The 19973-nt window shown below is 41.3% G+C and overlaps 1 protein-coding gene across 20 annotated transcripts in view; it reads left to right on the top strand.

The window, feature by feature from the left end:
• CADPS (calcium dependent secretion activator) overlaps window positions 1–19269 on the top strand; it is a 477472-nt gene extending 458203 nt beyond the window's left edge. For 12 of the 20 annotated variants that reach the window (XM_036869030.1, XM_036869050.1, XM_036869049.1 and 9 more), the window contains 2 exons: window positions 14699–14803; window positions 18048–19269. In XM_036869030.1, coding sequence (XP_036724925.1) covers window positions 14699–14803; window positions 18048–18227 — 285 coding nt within the window. In that variant the 3' untranslated portion in view covers window positions 18228–19269. The remainder of the gene's footprint in view (window positions 1–14698; window positions 14804–18047) is intronic. The other 8 variants (XM_036869048.1, XM_036869040.1, XM_036869041.1 and 5 more) reach the window with 2 other exon arrangements.
• Window positions 19270–19973: the final 704 nt, after the last annotated feature.

Raw genomic sequence — 19973 nt, 5'->3', positions numbered from 1 at the left:
AATACGATGCTATAGAAGTGTAAAATGGGATTTAAAAAGTAACTATCTCCTGAGGTTGTTAGAAGAATTAAATGAGTTTAATCCATATAAACTGCTTAGAATAGTGCCTGACACATAAAAAGTGCTCACTAAATGTTTACTCTCATTATTTTTACTACTGTTATTGTTCATTATTATTAGTAATGTCACTATAGAATTTTTTTCCAAAGTGGATTCAATGGAACGTTAGTACCCTGAAAGCTGTTACTAGGAGGCTCATGGAAAGTGGTTCTTTAGTCAAATACAGCTAGAAAATAGGAAGCAAAGTTCAGTGGGTTTCTTTACTGCAGGACTTGTCAGAGCGTTTAATATGTTAATGTAACCCTACGACTCTGAATCACCAGTAGTATTCAGACAGAGTATACCTTACGCATATATGCATCACAAAGACATCCACAGGCCAGGGGAAAAACTGAAAAGCTGGAAAATGTTATGCTAGTATCACTTTTATGTCCTTTTAAAAACTTGAGATTAAATCCCTCTGGGTAGTTGTTTTGTCCTGTCTGCGTTTAGCCGCACTGATAGGATAAAATAGCCAGCGTTCCCCAGTAAGAGGCTCCCATTTTCCACCTCCCAAACTTTGGAGAGGAGAGCTGGAGACCCAAGTGGGGAACATGACTTTCTGTGCATCTGGGAGGCTGCTGGTCTTGGATGCACACATGTTCCTTTCTTGTTATTGGGCGTTGTCCTGTGTCTTCATGATGTTTTTGAAGTCGTCCCACAGACTCCAATCCATAAACCTCAGAACCACCTTGGATTCAAAAGGTGAAAAGGCCGTACTCAGAATTTCAAAACAAGTTCTGATCTTGGACAAAGAGAGGAGTAGCCTCCCTCTGGAGCTTTCCAGTCCAAGTACATGTCACCGTTTCAATAAATAAAAAGACACAAACTCTTTGGACTGGTTCAGCTGGGCTGGGAGCCTTGAGATAAGAGGTCACTGGTGTGAGTTACTATGGTAATTGAGTAGTATCAGCACTAGTTTGGCTCTCATGAGCATTAAAGCACATCATAATAGGCAAACAACAGTGGTTAAAGCAAGCAGGTAGGATTACTATGTGCTTTTGTCAGAAGTATATAATGTCTCGTAGTCAGTTTTAAAGACTTCTCAACCCCCAAATCCACCCCACCGTCACCTGCTGAGTAATTTTGTATGCTTAATCTCCTGCCCTCAACTCCCAGATCTCTGCTAATTTGAGGCAAATGGGTATTTCTGACATTAAATAGGGCAGCCAGGAAGCTCTGACCTAGAAAACCTGCATTCTGAAGCACCGAGAAAAAATATTCTTTCACCAATTTTGTTCAGGCTCTTTTGAATGACGAGGGGGGGAAAAAAATACCTTTCACTGCAACGGGAGGCTGCAGCCGCCCAAGGACGGGTTTTTGCAGAACAAGAAAAAAAAAAAAAAGAAAGAAAGAAAGAGAAACTTGCCGAGCATCCCCACTCCCAACTTCCCCATAAAACTTGTCACTTCGCATTGCCATCCGCTACCCAAACCCCAACATAATCACTCCGTGCCTATTGCTAATTGCAAGCACAGCTGAGGCCCAGCGGGGGGCCCTTGCACAGTCTCAGGCCTTTATAGGAGGCTCAATCTGTTGTATGGCACTTGTTCACACACAAAAAAACTACCAGCAAAGGCAGAAAGAGGCAGAGTCACAGGTTCCTTGTAATCCCTCCGCCTCCCCGCTGACAGCCCAGCCCTAGAAGCATTCCTGGTTTTGTCCTCCGCTTTACAAAATCTGAAGTGACCTTAAGCTACGAGCATGTCAGCTTTTGAATGTCGAGTTGCCGGCTTCTTCAGGTGCATTAAGGGGCAGGGGGTGGGGGGACTACATCTGGCTTCTGCGTGTCTGTTTGCAGCACCCCTGGGGCGAGCTGTGGCTTCCTGTAACATGTAAAATATGAGTGTGAACTCAGGGTTCATGGCAAGGAACAGGAGGTCATGCCTCCATTCAGTTCTAAGTAAAGAAGCTGGGAGTTTGCAGATGTTTTTCTGTATGTGTAATGACACCACCTCCCTCCCCAGCCACCGAGCAACCGAGCGCCGGTTTTTGATGAAATGTGCCACAATCAGTGTGCTACTTGCAGATTTATTCATATCAATTTTTGCAATTTATATATTCAGAGACAAGATTGCTATTTCGGCAACTTTATGTTGGATGTCGTACGTTTGCATCTAGAGAAAGAGGGAAAGAAGTATGGGGAGGGGAGGGTGGGCAGAGAAAGAAAAGAAATTAAGTCTGTTCCTCGGGCCACCAGCTGGGGTGTTGTCAAGGAGACAAAGCGTCCAACGGGAGGGTCTGTGTCCCCCTTTTGCCCAGCGGTCACTTCCTGCCCAGGCTTGGAGGTGGGAAATCTATAGCTCCTGGCCCAGAAGAAGGCCCTTTAATGGCTACTGTGAGGGGGAGTGGGGTTGGGGATTTGGGGGTGAGAGTCCCCTCAGTAGATGAAGCCCAGGCTACCCGAAGTTAGGTCTTCCCATCCTCCCTCGGGGTCAAGGATAGGCCCAAGAAGGTCTTTGGCATGGGCCTCCATGTGGGCCTGGTAGGGGGCACCCAGCCCTTCCTTGTCCGCCTTGCCACCCTCTAAGATGAGAAGGGAATTAAGCCTCCTGTGAAATTCCCGCTTGCAGAAATTTCTGTTTCCAGCCCAAAGCCTCATACTGTATTTTCACCAAAGGAAGACGTTGGTCGAGCAAACACGGAGATTAATCCTCCTTAGCCTGGGGAATAAATGCTCCTCAGTGGGGCAGTGTTAATTGCCGAGCTGGGTGCAAAGATCATTTTGAGGCATTTAAGAAATACATGATTTTTATTAGTATAACTGTTCCAGGTAGGAGTTATTTCTCAGCAAAGGGCAAAAGCTTTGCCTGCCTCGCTTTATTAGCCTAATTCTACTTAATTGTTTCCTAAAATAAGGGCTTCCTGAACACACATTCCAAACCTTAATAAGTCTGTTGTGAGGTAGGGTGGGGGAGTGATTCTGGATGGGGGAGCCGCTGCCCTTTTGGGCAGAGGGAACCAGGGTCTCGGGGCTGAGTGCTGCTTGATCAAATCTGTGCGTGGAACATCAGGGGGCGGGAAGGGGATGGGGGAGTCTCCGTGAAAACATATGAGGTGATGCATCACGCAGTGTGAAAAATGCATCCTTTCTTGTTGTTTGGACCCAATCCTCCATGAGGATTCTCAGTTCTCATCTCTGGGCTTCATTTAATTCTCTTTCACAGATTTAGAAATGTTGGCCCCGTGGCATGTTTTAAATAAACCCAATAAGTGACTGAGCAAATGCTACCAGATATGTTCTTTGTTCTGCAGTCGCAGAACTCGGCCTTGAGAAATTGTCTCAGCCCTGGGATTAAATGAAATGCCCCTGTTCCTCATGCATGTAATTTTTTGGCTTTTTGTGAAACGCGGTTGGATGTTCCAGATTAGAATATGTACCTTGCTACCTAGCCGTGGTTTCTTTAGCAAAGTTTCCTTTTCAGTAAGGGGAGCAATTTTGCATTTCCCTTCTTTTTGTTTTGATTGTGGTAAAACAAGCATAACGTAAAATTGATCAGGTTAACCGTTTCAAAGGGTGCAGTTCATTGGTGTTAAGTGTGTTCACACTGTTGTGCAACCACTTTCTAGAACTCTTTAAGTCTTGCAAAACTGAAACTCTATAGCCATTAAACAATAACTCCCCATTTCCTTCACCCCACTCCCTGGCAACCACCATTCTTTGTTCTATGAATTTGACTATTCTAGACACTTTATGTAAGTGGAATCATATGATATTTGTCTTTTTCAGTGGCTTATTTTACTTAGCATAATATCCTCAAGGTTCCTCCACGTGATAGCATGTGACAGGATTTCCTTCCTTTTTAAGGCTGAATAATGTTCCATCGTGTATAGATACCACCTTTTGTTTATCCATTCATCTGTCAGTAGACACTTGGGTTGCTTCTGCCTTTTAGCTATTGCAAATATCGCTGCTCTGAACATGGGTGTGCAAATATCTCTTCAAGATCCTGCTTTCAATTTCTTTGCACCTGTGCTCACAAGTGGAATTGCTGGATCTATGTCTTTTTATAATAGCACGTACTCAGGTTGTGGAAATGGTGGAAGAACGGTATCTGAGTGTAAGTTGAGATCGCATTCGCAGTTGAAAATTCATTTTCGTGCCTCTGCTTTCCCATCTTTTGCCTTCCTGTCTTTAGGAAAATATCTATCCGTTGATCTTTGACTTAGTTTTCTCATTCAGAGATGGTAAACTTTCCAGCAATATCTTAGAAGTATTAGGAAAGCAAGCCTTTTGGATATTATCACATCTCCTTGCAGGTGACCACCCACCATATTGAGACATATTGGGCAGGATACAAAGGGATTTGTTACTTCTTGGATTTCATACAGTCTGATTGATTCAGAAGCGACGAACTTGTTTCTGGTCTGGCTTTGGGTAGCTTGGAAAGCTTACCGAGATTGTCAACAACTTCATCAAACCATTAAAAAAAACAAAAACAAACAAACAAAAACAGAGAACGTGCCTTCCAGAGAGAGAGACCCCTGTATAGCCTGTATAAGCTAAACTTTGAATTAAACTCTCCTGCTTGATTTACTTTCAGAAAGGATCCTTCAGGACTCTTACTTCCCCTGTATTTTCTCCCAGGCAACTAAAAGTGATAGTAATGACTTGGTTAGAAGGCTGCAATGCATTAAATCAGGAGTCCAAGTACGGAGTCATCATTTTGGTCATCCATTTGAAATATCATTGCTAAAGACACTTGTTGCTGGACATTTCTCCATATTTCATATTTCTCCAGGTTTAGGGAGTTGAAATTTGGTCTTGAAGAGATAACTGCTTATTTTAGTAAAAGAATATTAAGGTATCATTTAGGCTCTTTCTAAGGAGGTTAAAAATAAAATTGCTCCCAAATGTGAAATTCTACACATTCCTATAGAAGAAGCAAACATTTTAAGCAGTAGCAATTTAAATCAAAGTTTTTTAAAAATTATTTCGTTTGCACTATCTCTTCCTTATGAGAAGAAGCTAAAGGCAAAGAGTAGTGGGTGCTCTTCACACCAGGTTGTAGATTGCCACAGTCTCTGGAACCACGGTTTCAGCAAGGAGCCTCTGACTTCCCCTCACTGTTGATTGCATCAGACTTTCAGGGGGATGCTCTCCAGAGTTTAGAACCTTGAAAAGCCACGGCAGTAAGACAGCTTCATAAAGATTTCAATGAAATGGTTTTTAGGCAACCAGAGAATTAATGTTTAAAACAAACAAACAAAAAAACCCAGCCGCCAGTAAAAAGGACACTTGAGATAGCCTGGAAGGTCATTCTGATTATCTATACCCTCTGATTTTGGTGTCGGTTATCTTCGGTGTCTTTGTGCTTTTAGCTGGGCGTCCTGAAGCTGTGACTGGAAATACCCATTTCTAGGAGCAATTGTTTTGGTGAATCAAATCCTGAATTACAGTAACACTCAAGTAAGGCAAAAGAGTGCACCTTTCAACTACGTATCCATTTTTTAAAGTACTCAGATGATATGCCCCCTTAGAAAGGCACATCAGCTCCCTTGGGGAGCTCTGACAAACCCTGAAACTTGCGTGCAGTCTTTCGTTCGTGCCCACTTGGCACAAATGTCTTGAACATGCCAAGGTTTCTTTGTCAAACCCTCTCTGAATCTGGATTAGAACACCAAATACAACCAGATCCCTGGTGATCCTTAGCCCTAAAGAGATCTGTGAGGCTGTGGAATTGCAGCTCAGGCTAACGAAGCTGTGGGGACTTTGGTAGAAGTGTGGAGAAACCCTTGATGAAGTTTTTCACATGCTCTTAAATTACCCAAATTGTAAGGAAGAAATATGCATTGAAAGTTTCAAATGTAAACGATTTCATTACAGTATTTCAATACAGCCATTTACATAGGTTGTGGGGTTTTTTCCCCCTAACTAATTATAACCCACTTTTGTCACAAAAAGCAAAATGAAGAACTTAGTCACATGGGTGTGGTCAAAGTATTATCTTCCTCTTTGCCTCCTTGCCAACAAATAAAATGTCCTTTCTTCATTAGACAGTCGAGGCAAGGTGCTGAGACAATTTCTCTGATGTGTGGTTGTGTTGAGTTGGAGAAAGGGTACTTTCCAAAGAGGAGATAAAAATCTTCCAGGTTTCACTGTGTTTCTTCAGTCCAGAAATGCAGGTTGGTTACCAAGAGGTTACAAATTACCTTTTTGCTCAGATCTTTTTTGAAGAATGGAAGCTGCTTGGAAAGCTTTGCACAACCCTAAAGAGCCCGCACTTAGGGAAATACTCTTTCTTATTCGTGAAGCAGGGTAGGATAGCGGGGCTAAGATAGTAACAGGTAACACTTAGTATGTGCCCGGTGCTATTGTAAGCACACCACACATATTAACTCATTTAATCCCCACAACAACCCTAAATGGTTTTTATTATCATCCCCATTTAGCAGATGAGAAAACTGAGGCACAGGGAGGTTAAGGGATTTATCAAGATTCAAACACGGGACAGGCCTGATTCAAGTCTATTCTCCTAGCCACTAGGCTGTACTGCCTCTCAGCCTCTTGAGTCCAGGTTCCATCTCTTGCTAGCTGCTAGAGCACTTTACTTCTCTGAGCCTCAGTTTCCTCATCTGTGAAGCAAGACTACAGATGGTAATAAAGACTTAACTATTTAGACTTTAGCCATGAACTGCCCAGGCATTGAGAGCTTTGCCTCCCTGGCATATATAGCATGAACATGCCAGTTTCAAAGGAAATGTATCTTTGCAAATAAGCCAACCATAAGACTCAGGTCCTTGTAAATTTCAACTATCATTCTTGCTTAGGATGTATTGGACTGAGACACAGTGTTTTGTTTTTTGTTTTTTATAAATTTATTTATTTACTTTTGGCTGCTTTGGGTCTTCGTTGCTGCCCACAGGCTTTCTCTAGTTGTGGCGAGCGGTGGCTACTCTTCGTTGCGGTGCATGGGCTTCTCATTGCAGTGGCTTCTCTTGTTGCAGAGCATGGGCTCTAGGCGCGCAGGCTTCAGTAGTTGTGGCTCATGGGCTCTAGAGCGCAGGCTCAGTAGTTGTGGCGCATGGGCTTAGTTGCTCCATGGCATGTGGGATCCTCCCGGACCAGGGCTCGAGCCCGTGTCCCCTGCATTTGCAGGTGGACTCCCAACCATTGCGCCACCAGGGAAGTCCCTGAGTCACGGTTTTTAATCAAAGAAAGTGTGTGAAGATGTGTGTTTGTGCATGGTGCAGTTATTGGTCCGTAGGTCAAATACCAAATTTTCTAAAAGCTCATTTTCACTGTATTGGACTAAATATTACCTTCCATTGTAGGCATGGGGCAGCATGTCTTGTTCAGAAGGTGTGTGTATGTGCGTGTGTTTTGCTAAAAGTGACACACTGCAGTACGCATGTTAGACTTCAATAAAATGTTTCTTTAAAGAAAAAAGCAACACAGGAAGAACTGAGTTTTGCACTAAACTATTTTCATTGGATTTGTGACTCTGCCTAAAATTTCTCTTCTAGCACTTCTGGTGACATCTTTACTTACACATGAAACTGAATTTCCCCAAGGTTCTATTTTACTCTCCCTGTTCACAGAAAATGTTAAAACTTATAATGGATAATTTTTCAGAACTGAAATTTTTATCAGTGTCATAACTTTTGTATCTCCAAAACTCTGTTAGGAAAGTTCAATTCATTATGACAAAGGCAATATTTCTAGTTGTATTTCTCATTGAAAGCTCAAACTACCCACAGTGAGAATTTTCTTTTAGTAGCAATTGCTGAGTTACCAACCTAAGAGAAAGTAAGAAGGGATTAGATAGGGCTACGGGGGGAAATTAAAAATACGTTGATGCTAACACAACATTGTAAATCAACTATACTCCAATAAAAAAATTGTTTTAATTTAAAAAACCATATATATATATATAGTTAGAATATATATATATATATATATAGTTGGAATATATATATATATATATATATAGTTGGACTATATATGTATTTTTTTCTAACAATAAACAAATGGGGTAAAATGTTAACAATAGGTGAATCTGGGTAAAAGGTATATGGGTGTCATTTATACTATTTTATTTTTACAACTTTTCTAAGTTTTAAAGTATTTCTAAGTAAAACAGAATATGCATATTATATAGTAAATATATTTTCTGTTTAATAAAACAAATACGTTGATGCTACCTAAGAAATGGCACCTCTCATCCCCATCCAACTTTCTGATCATTTCCCTTAAGAGTCAGCCATGATTATCTCTCATCCATTAGTTGTTTAAGGCTGTTGAGTGGTTTTCCGTGGGAAAACCCCTGACTCGCCTCCCTCTGCCTAGTGACTTTCTAAGCTCATAAAAAAGTAGAATCTTTTCAACACCAGGCCAAGCTTGGGCTCTGAGGGAGACAGATCCAAGAGCATTATCCTACCCACACACTTCTCCTTTGAGAAGTTCAGAGCTGAATGACTTTGTTGAAAAGGCACCTGGAAACCAGAGCTGTTTCTATATAAACAAGCCATTGCTTTTTAAAATTACTGAGGTGAATGTGACAACTCGTACAGATGTAGTGGTAAATAACCAACTTGAAGCCTCTCCCACTGCTTACTAGTTGTGTGACCACAGGCTACTTATTTAACTTACCTATGCCCCTTTTTCTCATCTGCAAAACAGGGCTGTTAATAATATTGATACTCTATTGTTTGTTTTGTTTTTTAATTTTATTTTTATTTTTTATTGAAGTATAGTTGATTTACAATGTTGTGTTAATTTCTGCTGTACAGCAAAGTGACTCAGTTTTATATATATATATATATATATATATATACACACACACACACACACACACACACACACACACATTCTTTTTTATATTCTTTCCCATTATGGTTTATCCCAGGACATTGAATATAGTTCCCTGTACTATACAGTAGGACCTTGTTGTCCATCCATTCTATATGTAATAGTTTGCATCTACCAACCCCAAACTCCCAGTCCCTCCCTCCCCTTATAGATACTCTTAAGAGTTCAACTCGATGATGAAATTATACAATGCTTGTAGAATGCTCTTCACAGTGCTTGTACATTGTAAGGACTCGGTGTTCAATGAGTAGGTAACTATTTTTATTAATTTTGTGACTGTGTATGTATGTGTATGTGTGTATTAGGAATCCTGTACAAAATAGTACTTTGTTAAAAACTGAGACTCTATAAAGTCCTATGGAATGGTGTTGTCTGATGGGGGGGTTGTGTAAGTTACGCGGGTATGTTACCCTTGTAATTAATGAGTATCGAAACACATTGAGTAGTTCTGTCTCCTTTTCAGCCTCTGTCCCTTGTTTTCATTGCCACTCAGGTATGCAATATGGCTGGCTCCAAAAACGAATCATTAACAGTAAGGTCCCTTTAGGACGTTGAATTAACATCAAGATAGGAGTGGGAGTAGGGAATTTAGACTCATCTAGGTGGCTGTGATGACAGGGGCGTAAAGGCAGCAGCAGTCACTGGAATAACACTCTATCCTGCTGATGAGGGATTATCCAAATCCAAGTGAAAGTCCATTTTCTGGGAACCCTATATTGTCCCGTGAGGTGTGAATTATTCATCCTGTCTCACAATCCTGCAGCACTTCCCAAGGATAAAATTCCCAGGGGGAAACAATGAACCCAAGGCTGGGGACTAGGGAGAGGTGAATGATTCACTTCTCAGTTGCAAAATTTAAGGAGGAGCCAAAAAATATAGTAATCAAATACTTATTTTAATATGTTAAAAAAATCAAAATGAATGCAAAATATCTATGATGAACAAAATACTAAAATATTCATTAAAGGCAGCATCCAATCCTGCACTTGCAAGATCCTGCCTCACTTGCCTCACCCCAATCCTAGCTGTAGTGAGCCCCTGCATGACAGAAGAAACATGTTGTGTATAACGATTCTTCTGCATGAAGTCAGTGTAACTGCAGGGCAGAATGTGTGGCCCGATTATTGGCAAGTTAATTTCTACTAGAAATGGATCAAGAAAATTCTTCTGTACTGTATATTAAAAGGATACCTGTTATGTTTTTGAGAGTAATAATAACAACAGTGGCTAAATTTTATTGAGTGCTTACTATGTGACAGTCACTGTGCTAGGCCCTTTACATAATTATCTCTTTTAACACTCACAGTAATCCTATGAAGTAAGTATTAACCCCAAGAGGAGACTAGGGGTCAGAAAGTTAAGTAGCTTGCTTGAGTTTATCCAGCTAATAAGTAGCCAGCCCAAGCTGAAGCTGTAATTTATCCACACAGGGTTTGAAAAATCACTCATTATTTGTCTGAGTCCTTGAATCCAGTATATAAATCTAGGTCAAGATAGTTTTAAATGTGTATAATGCACCCAGGATGGTTTTATAGGTTTGGGTGATGATCTAACACAGAACACTTACAGTGGAATTACTTTGAGCTGGGTCACGTGTCCTGTAAGACTTATTGCGTATGATTCAGAGATATTCCAATAGGAATAATTTCTTCCACCGTCGCATGACTTTCTCTGGTCACTTGCTCTGCTTTCTTCCTGGTTTCGTGGTATTTCTTGGGTTGAGAAGAGAGAGAGAAGAAAGAGGAGAGAGATGATGTTAATGGTGGCGACGATGAAGATGTTAGTGGTGACGGTGATGTGACAATTGTGATGATGCTGGTGGTGGTGGTCATCATGGTAGTAGCTAACATTTATTGAGGCCTTATTATGTGCCAAGTACTGTGATGTGAGCTTTGTTAGCATTAATTCATTTAGCATCAAAAAGCCTATGAAAGGCTGATTAATTCCCATTTTCTGATTGAGAAAATGAGTCTCTGAGAATATAAGTAACTTGCCCCAGATCACAAACCTAGGCAAAAGACAGGTAAGGCCTGTGCTGTTAACAACTATGATGGAAGAAAGGGAGAGAGGGAGCGAGGGAGGAAGGAAGGGAGGGAGGAAGGGAGGGAAGGGAGGAGGGAAAGAATTAAATGGCACAGTTTTAGATCAACCTTCCAGGTTCTCTTTGTTTTGCATTCAATTAAAAAAATTTTTTTTTATTGAAGTATAGTTGATTTACAATGTCATGTTAGTTTCAGGTGATTTTAACTACCCAAGAAGTTCCTGCAGGCCGTAGCTGTGATGGGCGTCCTTTTGGCTTCCAACTCTAACACCTTCACAGAATTATCCCCAGAGAACATACTTTAGAGGTACCCAGGGTACTGGGGATTTTATTTCTCTAGGACTTCTTTAGGATTAAAGTAACCTTATGTAGAAAGTTTCCATTTAATATACCTGAATTAAGGGCAGGCAGCAAAGGAGTCATGAGTATACTTAAATACTTAGTATATGTCATCAGCTCACCAATTTTTATTTCTAAGGGTTTTAGAGTGCATTTTACCCAAAATTTTAGTGCCCAGGTATCAGGCTATCTCTGGAAAACGCATGTCTGAACCAGAGACAAAACAAAGTGGGGAGAACTTAAAATGTTTTATGAATTTCCTCTTTGGAAGAATCATAACAAATCTGCTGTATTAGCGTCGATCTCAAATAAAGCAAACCTGATTAATAAGCACTGTGAACTGAATGTTATAACAACTGGCTTTCTGGAAGGGAGAATGCCCTGGTTTGTGGCATTTGCCAATTTCCACAGGGTAAAAACCCCCACTAAGGCCTATTTCTAGATATCAATGTGATACCCCTGAATGTAGAGTTGGGAAGAGATACACAAGATCAGCTCTCATGTCCAGCGCACTATTACACCCTCCTAGGAAGGAGTCATTAGATGATCAGCTTTTTCACTCCAGTGCCTAATCCTGGAAAACTGCCACTTCCGGACTCACTAGCTGTGTGACCTTGGGCAAGTCACTTCACCTCTCTGGGCCTTTGTTTCCTCCTCTACAAAGGAGGGGCTCTGTGGAACATCCCCTTCACCTCTAATGTTTTAAAGTTCTAGAAGGCAGTGACTCCTGCTTTCTCCAACATCCAAGTGCCTTTAAGCGCCTTTCTGGAAAACCAAGTTAGCGCTGTGCTTCATCCAAGAGTGCCTCCAATTTCATCTACTGAGCATAAGGTTTGGAAAGGCGTGACTTACTCCCTTTTGCCTCTTGAAATGTGTAGCCAATGGGGCATCATACATTTTTTACACTTCTTTTGCTAGATGTGAGATCCAGGAGAAAAAGCATGGATGTTCCAGGGCTTTCTTGTTCTCCTGGGGTGGGAATCTGTGAGCGCGATGCGCTGATCCATCCATCGCTACATGCAGTTCCTACCGCCCTACCCTTTCAGCAGCAGAGAAAGAGTATTGATAGCAGTCTACCTTTCCCTTTTTATTTTTTAATAGCCAAAAGCCATTTACAAGAATGGGAATTACTTACATAAAATGGGGGCTGGGGGGAGTTCGTTATTTTTTTCCCCTGAAAGGTGGCATATCTCTCAGCAAAGAGAAAAAGGCATGTTGCACAAGGCTTGCTGGCAGTGATAGAAGCCAGCGCTGGTTTGCCCGTTGTCACAGCCAAAGCAAAATGCCACCTCTGCCTAGAAGCCAGAGTGCCACATTCCTCTTTTGTGTCCCTGAGATGCACTCATCATGGGGTCCTGGTCTTGTAGGTTTGGCCAGGAGGTCACCCAGGTTCCTTTGAAGGTCATTTTCCAACCCCAGGAGGTGGGAGTCGGGGGTAGGGGGCGTTGCTCATGACTCTCCAAATAGATTATTTGAGCCCCCCAGATTTCATGTCAGAATAAGTCAGTAAATGTGGAATTTGAGGCCTGGGGTAAACACAAGAGGTCCCCCAGCTGAGGGTAAAGTAGGGCTGTAGAAACACCCATGACCTAGTCATATTCCTATCCCTAGCCCCTTAAAAAACCCAGATGCAGTGACAGCAAGAGCTCCAGAATCCCAAGGCAGGAGGTGCCAAAAACACCTCCAAATAATCACAACTCCCCCCAAAAAAAGTTTCAGTGAAATGTTCTCGCTCCTAGAGGAGAAAACCTGTCCATGCCTGAAGCAGCTTGACCAGGGCAAACCGCCACTCCTATGTGGAGTGAACTGCAGATCTCAAGAAAAAAATCCCTACCCCCCCAACCCCGCCTGCTCCCTTGGGGAGGGACAGAAGGTTCCTGAAACTGACAGTTTCGCCTCCGTGATCTTTAAAAGAGCAGAAGCTGGCTGTGAGGCTGCAGTGCTGCCTTGATTGGGGTAGTGTGGTCTCTGTTTGCGGCTGGGCTCCAAGGAGAGCCACAATTGGCTCTGATGAGGAAAGAGCCTAGAAACGAACGATTGCAAAGAGGGCTTCGGAACGCCATGGCTGAGACTGTGTCGTTTCTTGCAAGGTGAAACTTGGCAGTTCTACCTTGCAAGTAAAAACCCAAATTAATTTTTTTTTTAAAGAAATTAAGTCAGAAACAAGGCTTTGGAAAAACTGTGAGTGTTAGGCATAAACTGATTTTGGATGATCTTTAGGTGAGAAAGGGTGGAGTTACCATCAGAAACATGTTTTTATTTATGCTTTTCAAATCTCCACTGGTGTGCGTGTGCGTGTGTGCGTGTGCGTGTGTGCGTGTGCGTTAACAGGAGAGTATGCAGTGTTTCAATTCTCTAACCACTTTTTTTTTTTTTACATCTTTTCTGCACACAGTTCATATACATGCCCTATAAATCAATATATAGGTCCATCCACACCTTTTCATTTTATTTGTAAATTGTTTGGTATAAGCGGGAATGCGTAATGAAACCTGGTGAAGTTTAAAAGATTAGATTTTTTTTTTTTGTACTGACACTTCATAACACTGTTCATATGTCTCCGAGTGAGATTTATGAATATATGAGCAGTACTGCAAAATTATACCGCACCAGAGACTCCGTGCACCACAGGGGTGGCAGTCTAAAGTGACACAGCTTCAAGCATTTTTCACAGACAAGAAGCAAAATTTAACCCCCTTAAGGGGAAGTATGATTTCAACAGCTTGAAATGAGCTCATTTGTAGATGTTTTTTTTTCTCTCATCTTCCATAATTTTTTGGTGTTAAGATTAAAACAGATTGCACAGCCAACGTAAGGCCACATAAGCTGCCCAGAGTATAATTTGGCCCTTAAAGAGAAACCTTCCTTCATTGTCTTTATCCGAATGCCCCTTTAGGGTAAAGGAAGGTAAACTTTGCCCTAAATTCCTAAGGCTCTCAGCCTGATTCCCAGAATTGTCCTAAGCAGACAGGGTCTGGATTTTTTTCAAAAGGTAAGTTGCAAGTGGCATCGATTGGTTCAGTGGAGAAGCCCCCATCGTCTTGGACACCCGAGACAATGGCGTTAGGACACAAACAGTGACTTAAATCTCGACTGAGTAAAATGAACCAACAAAAAGGAGAATCAGAAGAGCAAACGGTGGCCTTTATGAATTGATTGTATATGAGGTGTGTATAGTGGAAGAGTTCTGTTTTCGATTCAAAGTCCAAACCGATCTCTTTTCGGCTGATCTGGTACCTCGGGATTTTTGCGTCAATCACTGTTCATGATCTGTGTGCTCTGAAATTCTCTTTAACCATTTTGTTTTCCTCTTGGAACAGAGCAGGTGCTCACACGTGGCCTGTTTCGTCTCTGCTCTTAAATGCTCCATGATGTGTTGGCTGGAGAACTTTTGTCTTTTTTTTCAGCAATGGTACAGCAGCTCCATGAACGTGATCTGTACCTGGCTGACGGACCGGATGGACTTACAGCTTCACATTTATCAGTTGAAAACACTAATTAGGATGGTAAAGGTAAAAGAAAACATAATGATTCTCCTTTGCAAACAGCTCACTGAAATACATTTCATTGGCAAGCTGCAGAACTTCCTTAACACAAAAAATATTAGTTTACATATAAAACAAGGTGATTCCTAAAATAGTATCTCAGGCAAGAAAAACCGGTGAAATCACTTTGGGATGCCTGGTTAATTTATTACTCAGACATCAAAGGGAAATTTAATAAAAAGGAATTTGATATTTTAACCAGACTGGGAAAATACTTTATGTATCTGCCATGCAAATATACTGCAAGGGCCATCATGCCCTTTGCATTAAACGTTCAAAAGCTGGCTTTTGGGTAGCACTATGCTAATCGCATCCATTACCAATTTCATTTATGGTTTAATTAAATAAAATTTTGCCACAATTAATTTAATAGAAATATTTCCCTCCGGCTCTTTCTAAATATGTCCTGGGATCATTATCAGGATGCAAATCAATATTGTTCTTGTAGTTAATTGAGGTAGTTTCTCTTACAATGCGTGTATACAGTCAAATGTAAAGGATCACGAAGGTGAGGTAACATACCCTGAACGTCGCTTTTTTTTCCCCCTGTTCTTGTGTGTGTGCCTTGGACTAATGATAATTATTTCAGCGTGAAATCTCAGTGGTTTACATGAAATAATAAGATCACAGAAGGGGGTAAATACATTTTTGATCATTTCAGTTTCCATTTGATGCTTCACCATAGAGGGTTTTAAAACATTCGTATGCAAAAATCTCATTCAGAGCACAAAGTCTCTTTCAAAATATTTTAATGATAAAACGGAGGTGAATTTCCATTTCTTAACAGTTTGCCGAAAGTCCTCCCTCCCCCGCCCCCGCTATTCCCGCCCCCCCCCCCCCCGCCCCATTTCTTAGTCTCTTTCGGATTAGCGCCATTTCATTGAAGGTGCTCCTCTACCCCAGTGCTGACTTAAAACCAATTACTGTTCCGTTGAGTGTAATTAAGGAGAATTATTATCATATGCATTTGATCTCACAAAGAGTCCTCCCAGGGAAGGTTGCAGACAGCAGTGTACTGCAGCTCTTAAAAAAGAAATCTATGCACTTGGACTATGCACCCAGCCTAATTTTCATATATTTAAATTTCAGTTCCTTAAGGCAACCTCACTAACCATTGCCTGACCCCTTGCGTTCCATTTTCTGGCTATAAATACTCTTAAGGGGAATTTTTTCTGTTTGACCCTTCCTGGGTAGACATGAAAAGAAGACATGAATTTTAGTGTGTTAGAATATCCTCCCATTACTGATTTTCAGATTTTTGTTGAGACTGTTAGAATTAGCAATATTTTATTAAGAAAAAAATACAAGTCAGAGAGGAGGTTTCTTCTTAGCCTCTGCCAAAAACAACACAAATATGAACCACAGGCAAGGGACACAGAAACGTCCCTGCCAAAGGAACTCCTTCACTTTTGCCAAAAGTGGGCCCAGCTTAACTAGAGCCACAGCACAGAGGGATGAAGCAGAATTCACCACCTCTTCGCTAAGTACGTTACCCAGTGGCCTCCTTCTCCGAGGCAAACTTCCAATGATAATTGGCTTTCTTTCCTGCCTCTGCATCACTCGGTTTATTCATCCATTCATTCATTATCCAGCAAGCATTTATTCTTCCAGCCTTGGACAAATATTAGTTGAGCCCCTACTTGTATACTACAAGATGGAGTATTTTTAAAAAATGACTCTATGTGGTCCCTGCCCTTAGACATTCAGAGTCTGGCTGGGAAACACACTGCTCTGGAATTTGACTAGAGAGGAGAATATTCAAGTGATTTCTACCTTTTTCCCATCATATTCTCCAATCAATTCTAAGTGATTGAAAAGTACAGAAAAATCAAGTAAATCATCTGGATATCTGGTCTCCACCAGACCTAGCATTTTATTCAGCCTCCTACCCTTCCCCCTCCAGGTACAGACACAGTTCCGCTAGCTACCTAGCCTTGCAGCTTGATCCATAGTTAGGATGACCTTTGAATTTAGTGTCGAAACCAGATTACTTTGAAGAAAGAAAGAAGCTGCTACACATAATCCTACTGGGACCATAGATATAAACTGGCAAAGGGTACACGTGGTCATCCTATCCATAATCTTTTATTACTGGACTTCACTGAGCTGAACAGCATTCACTAGTTAACTCTGCAGTCATTAATTACCACATGAGACCTTCAGGAGTGGTTGACATGGTGATTGACACTAGGACTGCATCAGATGGACTCCAAAAACCAGAAATCATAATGCAAGTGGCGTTGAAGTATGTTACTGTTCCTCCTTTTGACCCCTTAGCAAGTTTCCCATATCAAGAGGAGAAACAAACAGCAGAATCAGTAGCTGAAATGATATGCAGCGTGATGAGGAGAGTTGTAGTTAGAGAGGGACCTTTTGCAAAAAAATGTTTTGTGAAGTAGACAACAGCCAGATGCTTCTGGTCATGTTCAATTAACGTGAAGGGATTCCTAGAAAAACAGTCCCTGGGATACCTAAGGAAATCCAAGAGAAATCGCCTGAAGGAACAAAGAAAGAACTTGTGGTACAGCAATACCAAACCATTGTTCTTGAAAAAGAGCCAAATTTCTTCCCTGAGACCATGAAGTTGTGAACAGAATAGATACACTTCTTTCCTAAGGAGACGAGAAATGTCACATGCCCGCAACATATTGATGAGGCATTAACGCTCCATCTTCCCCGTAATTGTTGCTGCCCGTGATCGGTTTCGTATACCGACATGCATATGTCTGTCTTGTGAATGAGACAGAGGGATACGCAGTTACAAGCCTCACAAATACCAAGGACCAGACTGCAGCAGAAATCGTAAAATACCATAATCATTTGATCCATTATTTATGTGTTGTATCCCCTCACACTGCCTATCATATGATACGATACAAACCTAAGAGAAAGAACCAGACCAAAAAAAAAAAAGAACCAAAACAATTATGGAACATTTCCCTTTACAGAACTGAATAAACACAAGCTTATGTTCTTTGCTTTGTCTCATCTAATACAGTTTATCCTGTCACCATTTCTCATTTTCTGTCATTCAACAAATCTCAGTTTTCAGTACAAGTGAAATCTGAGCATGGTGGCTTTTCATGTGACAGTGCATGAAGTGTGACACTTAGCTGAGGTCAGTATTCTCAACCCCATGCTTGCCTTGTGCCCTGTCCCTCCCTTCATGGAGATGAGATCTCCCTCATCACCGCATCTTTTCCCTCCTTAGAAAACCTATAGAGACTTCCGACTGCAAGGAGTCCTGGACTCAACCTTAAACAGCAAGACCTACGAAACCATCCGGAACCGTCTCACTGTGGAGGAGGCCACAGCGTCTGTGAGCGAGGGCGGGGGTCTGCAGGGAATCAGCATGAAGGACAGCGATGAGGAAGACGAAGAGGACGATTAGAACGCTTGGGCCTGGAGTCCACTAGGACAGAGTCTTGTAATCAATGCATGTCCTTAGTCTGTTAGTTAACCCCATTATGGAATTTTCTGTCAACTACCATGCCATGAGATGTGTACTGATACAACTGCCATTTTAGCTACGTGGTACCGAGATTAGCAAACGACCTTCGACTCTACGATTTCCCGAATCCATGTCTATATGTTTACAAGCAATATGGAGCACCATTCTTTAAATACCGTTTATGGAGAATACATAGTTCAGTTGCTAGGTGTATCCCTGTTATCAGCAGAGTTCAATGATGCTTTGTCAACGTGCTGTGTGAGCGTCGACAGTAAATGGATGTGAGGGCGAGTACGCCAGGTACTTTCTTTGTTTCCCATATGTGGATGCCAGTTACTTAAATAAGTACAATAAATGAATTTAACTAAGACACATAGATCTGCTTTGTTTTTTGAAAAACAGAAGGCAAGTCTCCAGTAACCAACTTTCAGTTCTTTCTGTTCCCCTAAAACTGAAAAATGAACCCTTGGTGTCCTTGTTAAGCCATCCTTTTATTTATCCAGATAGTTACCCAAAAAAGGATGGCTACATACCAATGGATTGATCCTCCTCATTGCCACGGCAAGGGCGATCCTATCATAACATCCAGCACAGTTCAGAGCGACTGTCTTCTATCAAAGTTCATCCTATTAAACGTTACGTTTTGCTTTTATGGTTCAATAACCGTGTATGTTAAAAAAAGAAAAGACCTGAATATTTAAATTATGACCCTAGACTATAAATGTGTTTATAATAAGACATGGATATTTCCTTCAGTAGATTGTAACCATAATTTAAATTATTTTGTTCCACACTTTTTTATATCTGTCATGTACATTGCATTTTGATCTGTAACTGCATGACCCTGGGGTCCTCTGCAGAGCTCTTTCTTTCTGTGTAAAGTAGTAGATCCATCTTGCTTTTGCCTTATATAAAGCCTACAGTTAGGAAAGTGTGGAAAACTGTGGCTTCTCAATAAATAACTGTTCAAATGTCCCAAGAATACTTTTGAGTCTTTTTTTTCCTCTGTCTCCTTTGAAGCCAGAACTGAAACACGCAAAGCAGGAAGACGTGTGGAAAGAGGAGGGAAGGGGTCATTTTCATAGAGTGTTCTCGAAACTGTTGGAGTGGGTAGTTTTCAAACGCTTGTCTCCACGAGAAACAGTCTAAAATTCCATTAATTCAGACTCCACTAATTCAGAATCTGTGGGCATTTGGACATGTTGGACTGATTACACTTGCATTATAGGATAAATAAGGGTTTGCTAAGCAAGAGAGTAGTGTAAACGAGAGAAATGTTTCTCCTGTATGAAGAGAAGGCCAACAAACTGTTTTTAAGCACCACTTTAACAGCAGTGTTTGCATTCAAACAAAGCGTGTGCCAATTATATATGATTCTTATATATTTGTTAAAGCATTTTACAAGATTCTCTTAAGATATGGAGTACTCTTCTCGCTCCCCAGTCCTTGTCAGCCATATAATCACCTAAGTTTAAAAGAAACCAAACATTTTGGTAGCCTTACCTGTTTTATTTGTGCCTGCCACTAAATCAAGCTGACCTTTCCTTGGGGCTGACTGCGGTTTTAGAGAAATGACTCCTTTTTCAATTGGACCAGGCAGAATTCTCACCAGTTGGTCTCGACAGATCAACCCCTCTAAATAACATGTCTCTGTTTAATCCTTGAGGTCTGCAGGGACAAATCACC

This window comes from Balaenoptera musculus, chromosome 11, assembly GCF_009873245.2.
Source record: "Balaenoptera musculus isolate JJ_BM4_2016_0621 chromosome 11, mBalMus1.pri.v3, whole genome shotgun sequence".
NCBI lineage: Eukaryota > Metazoa > Chordata > Mammalia > Artiodactyla > Balaenopteridae > Balaenoptera > Balaenoptera musculus.
The sequence above is the reverse complement of the archived record's forward strand: the minus strand, read 5'-3'. Positions and strand labels throughout refer to the sequence as shown.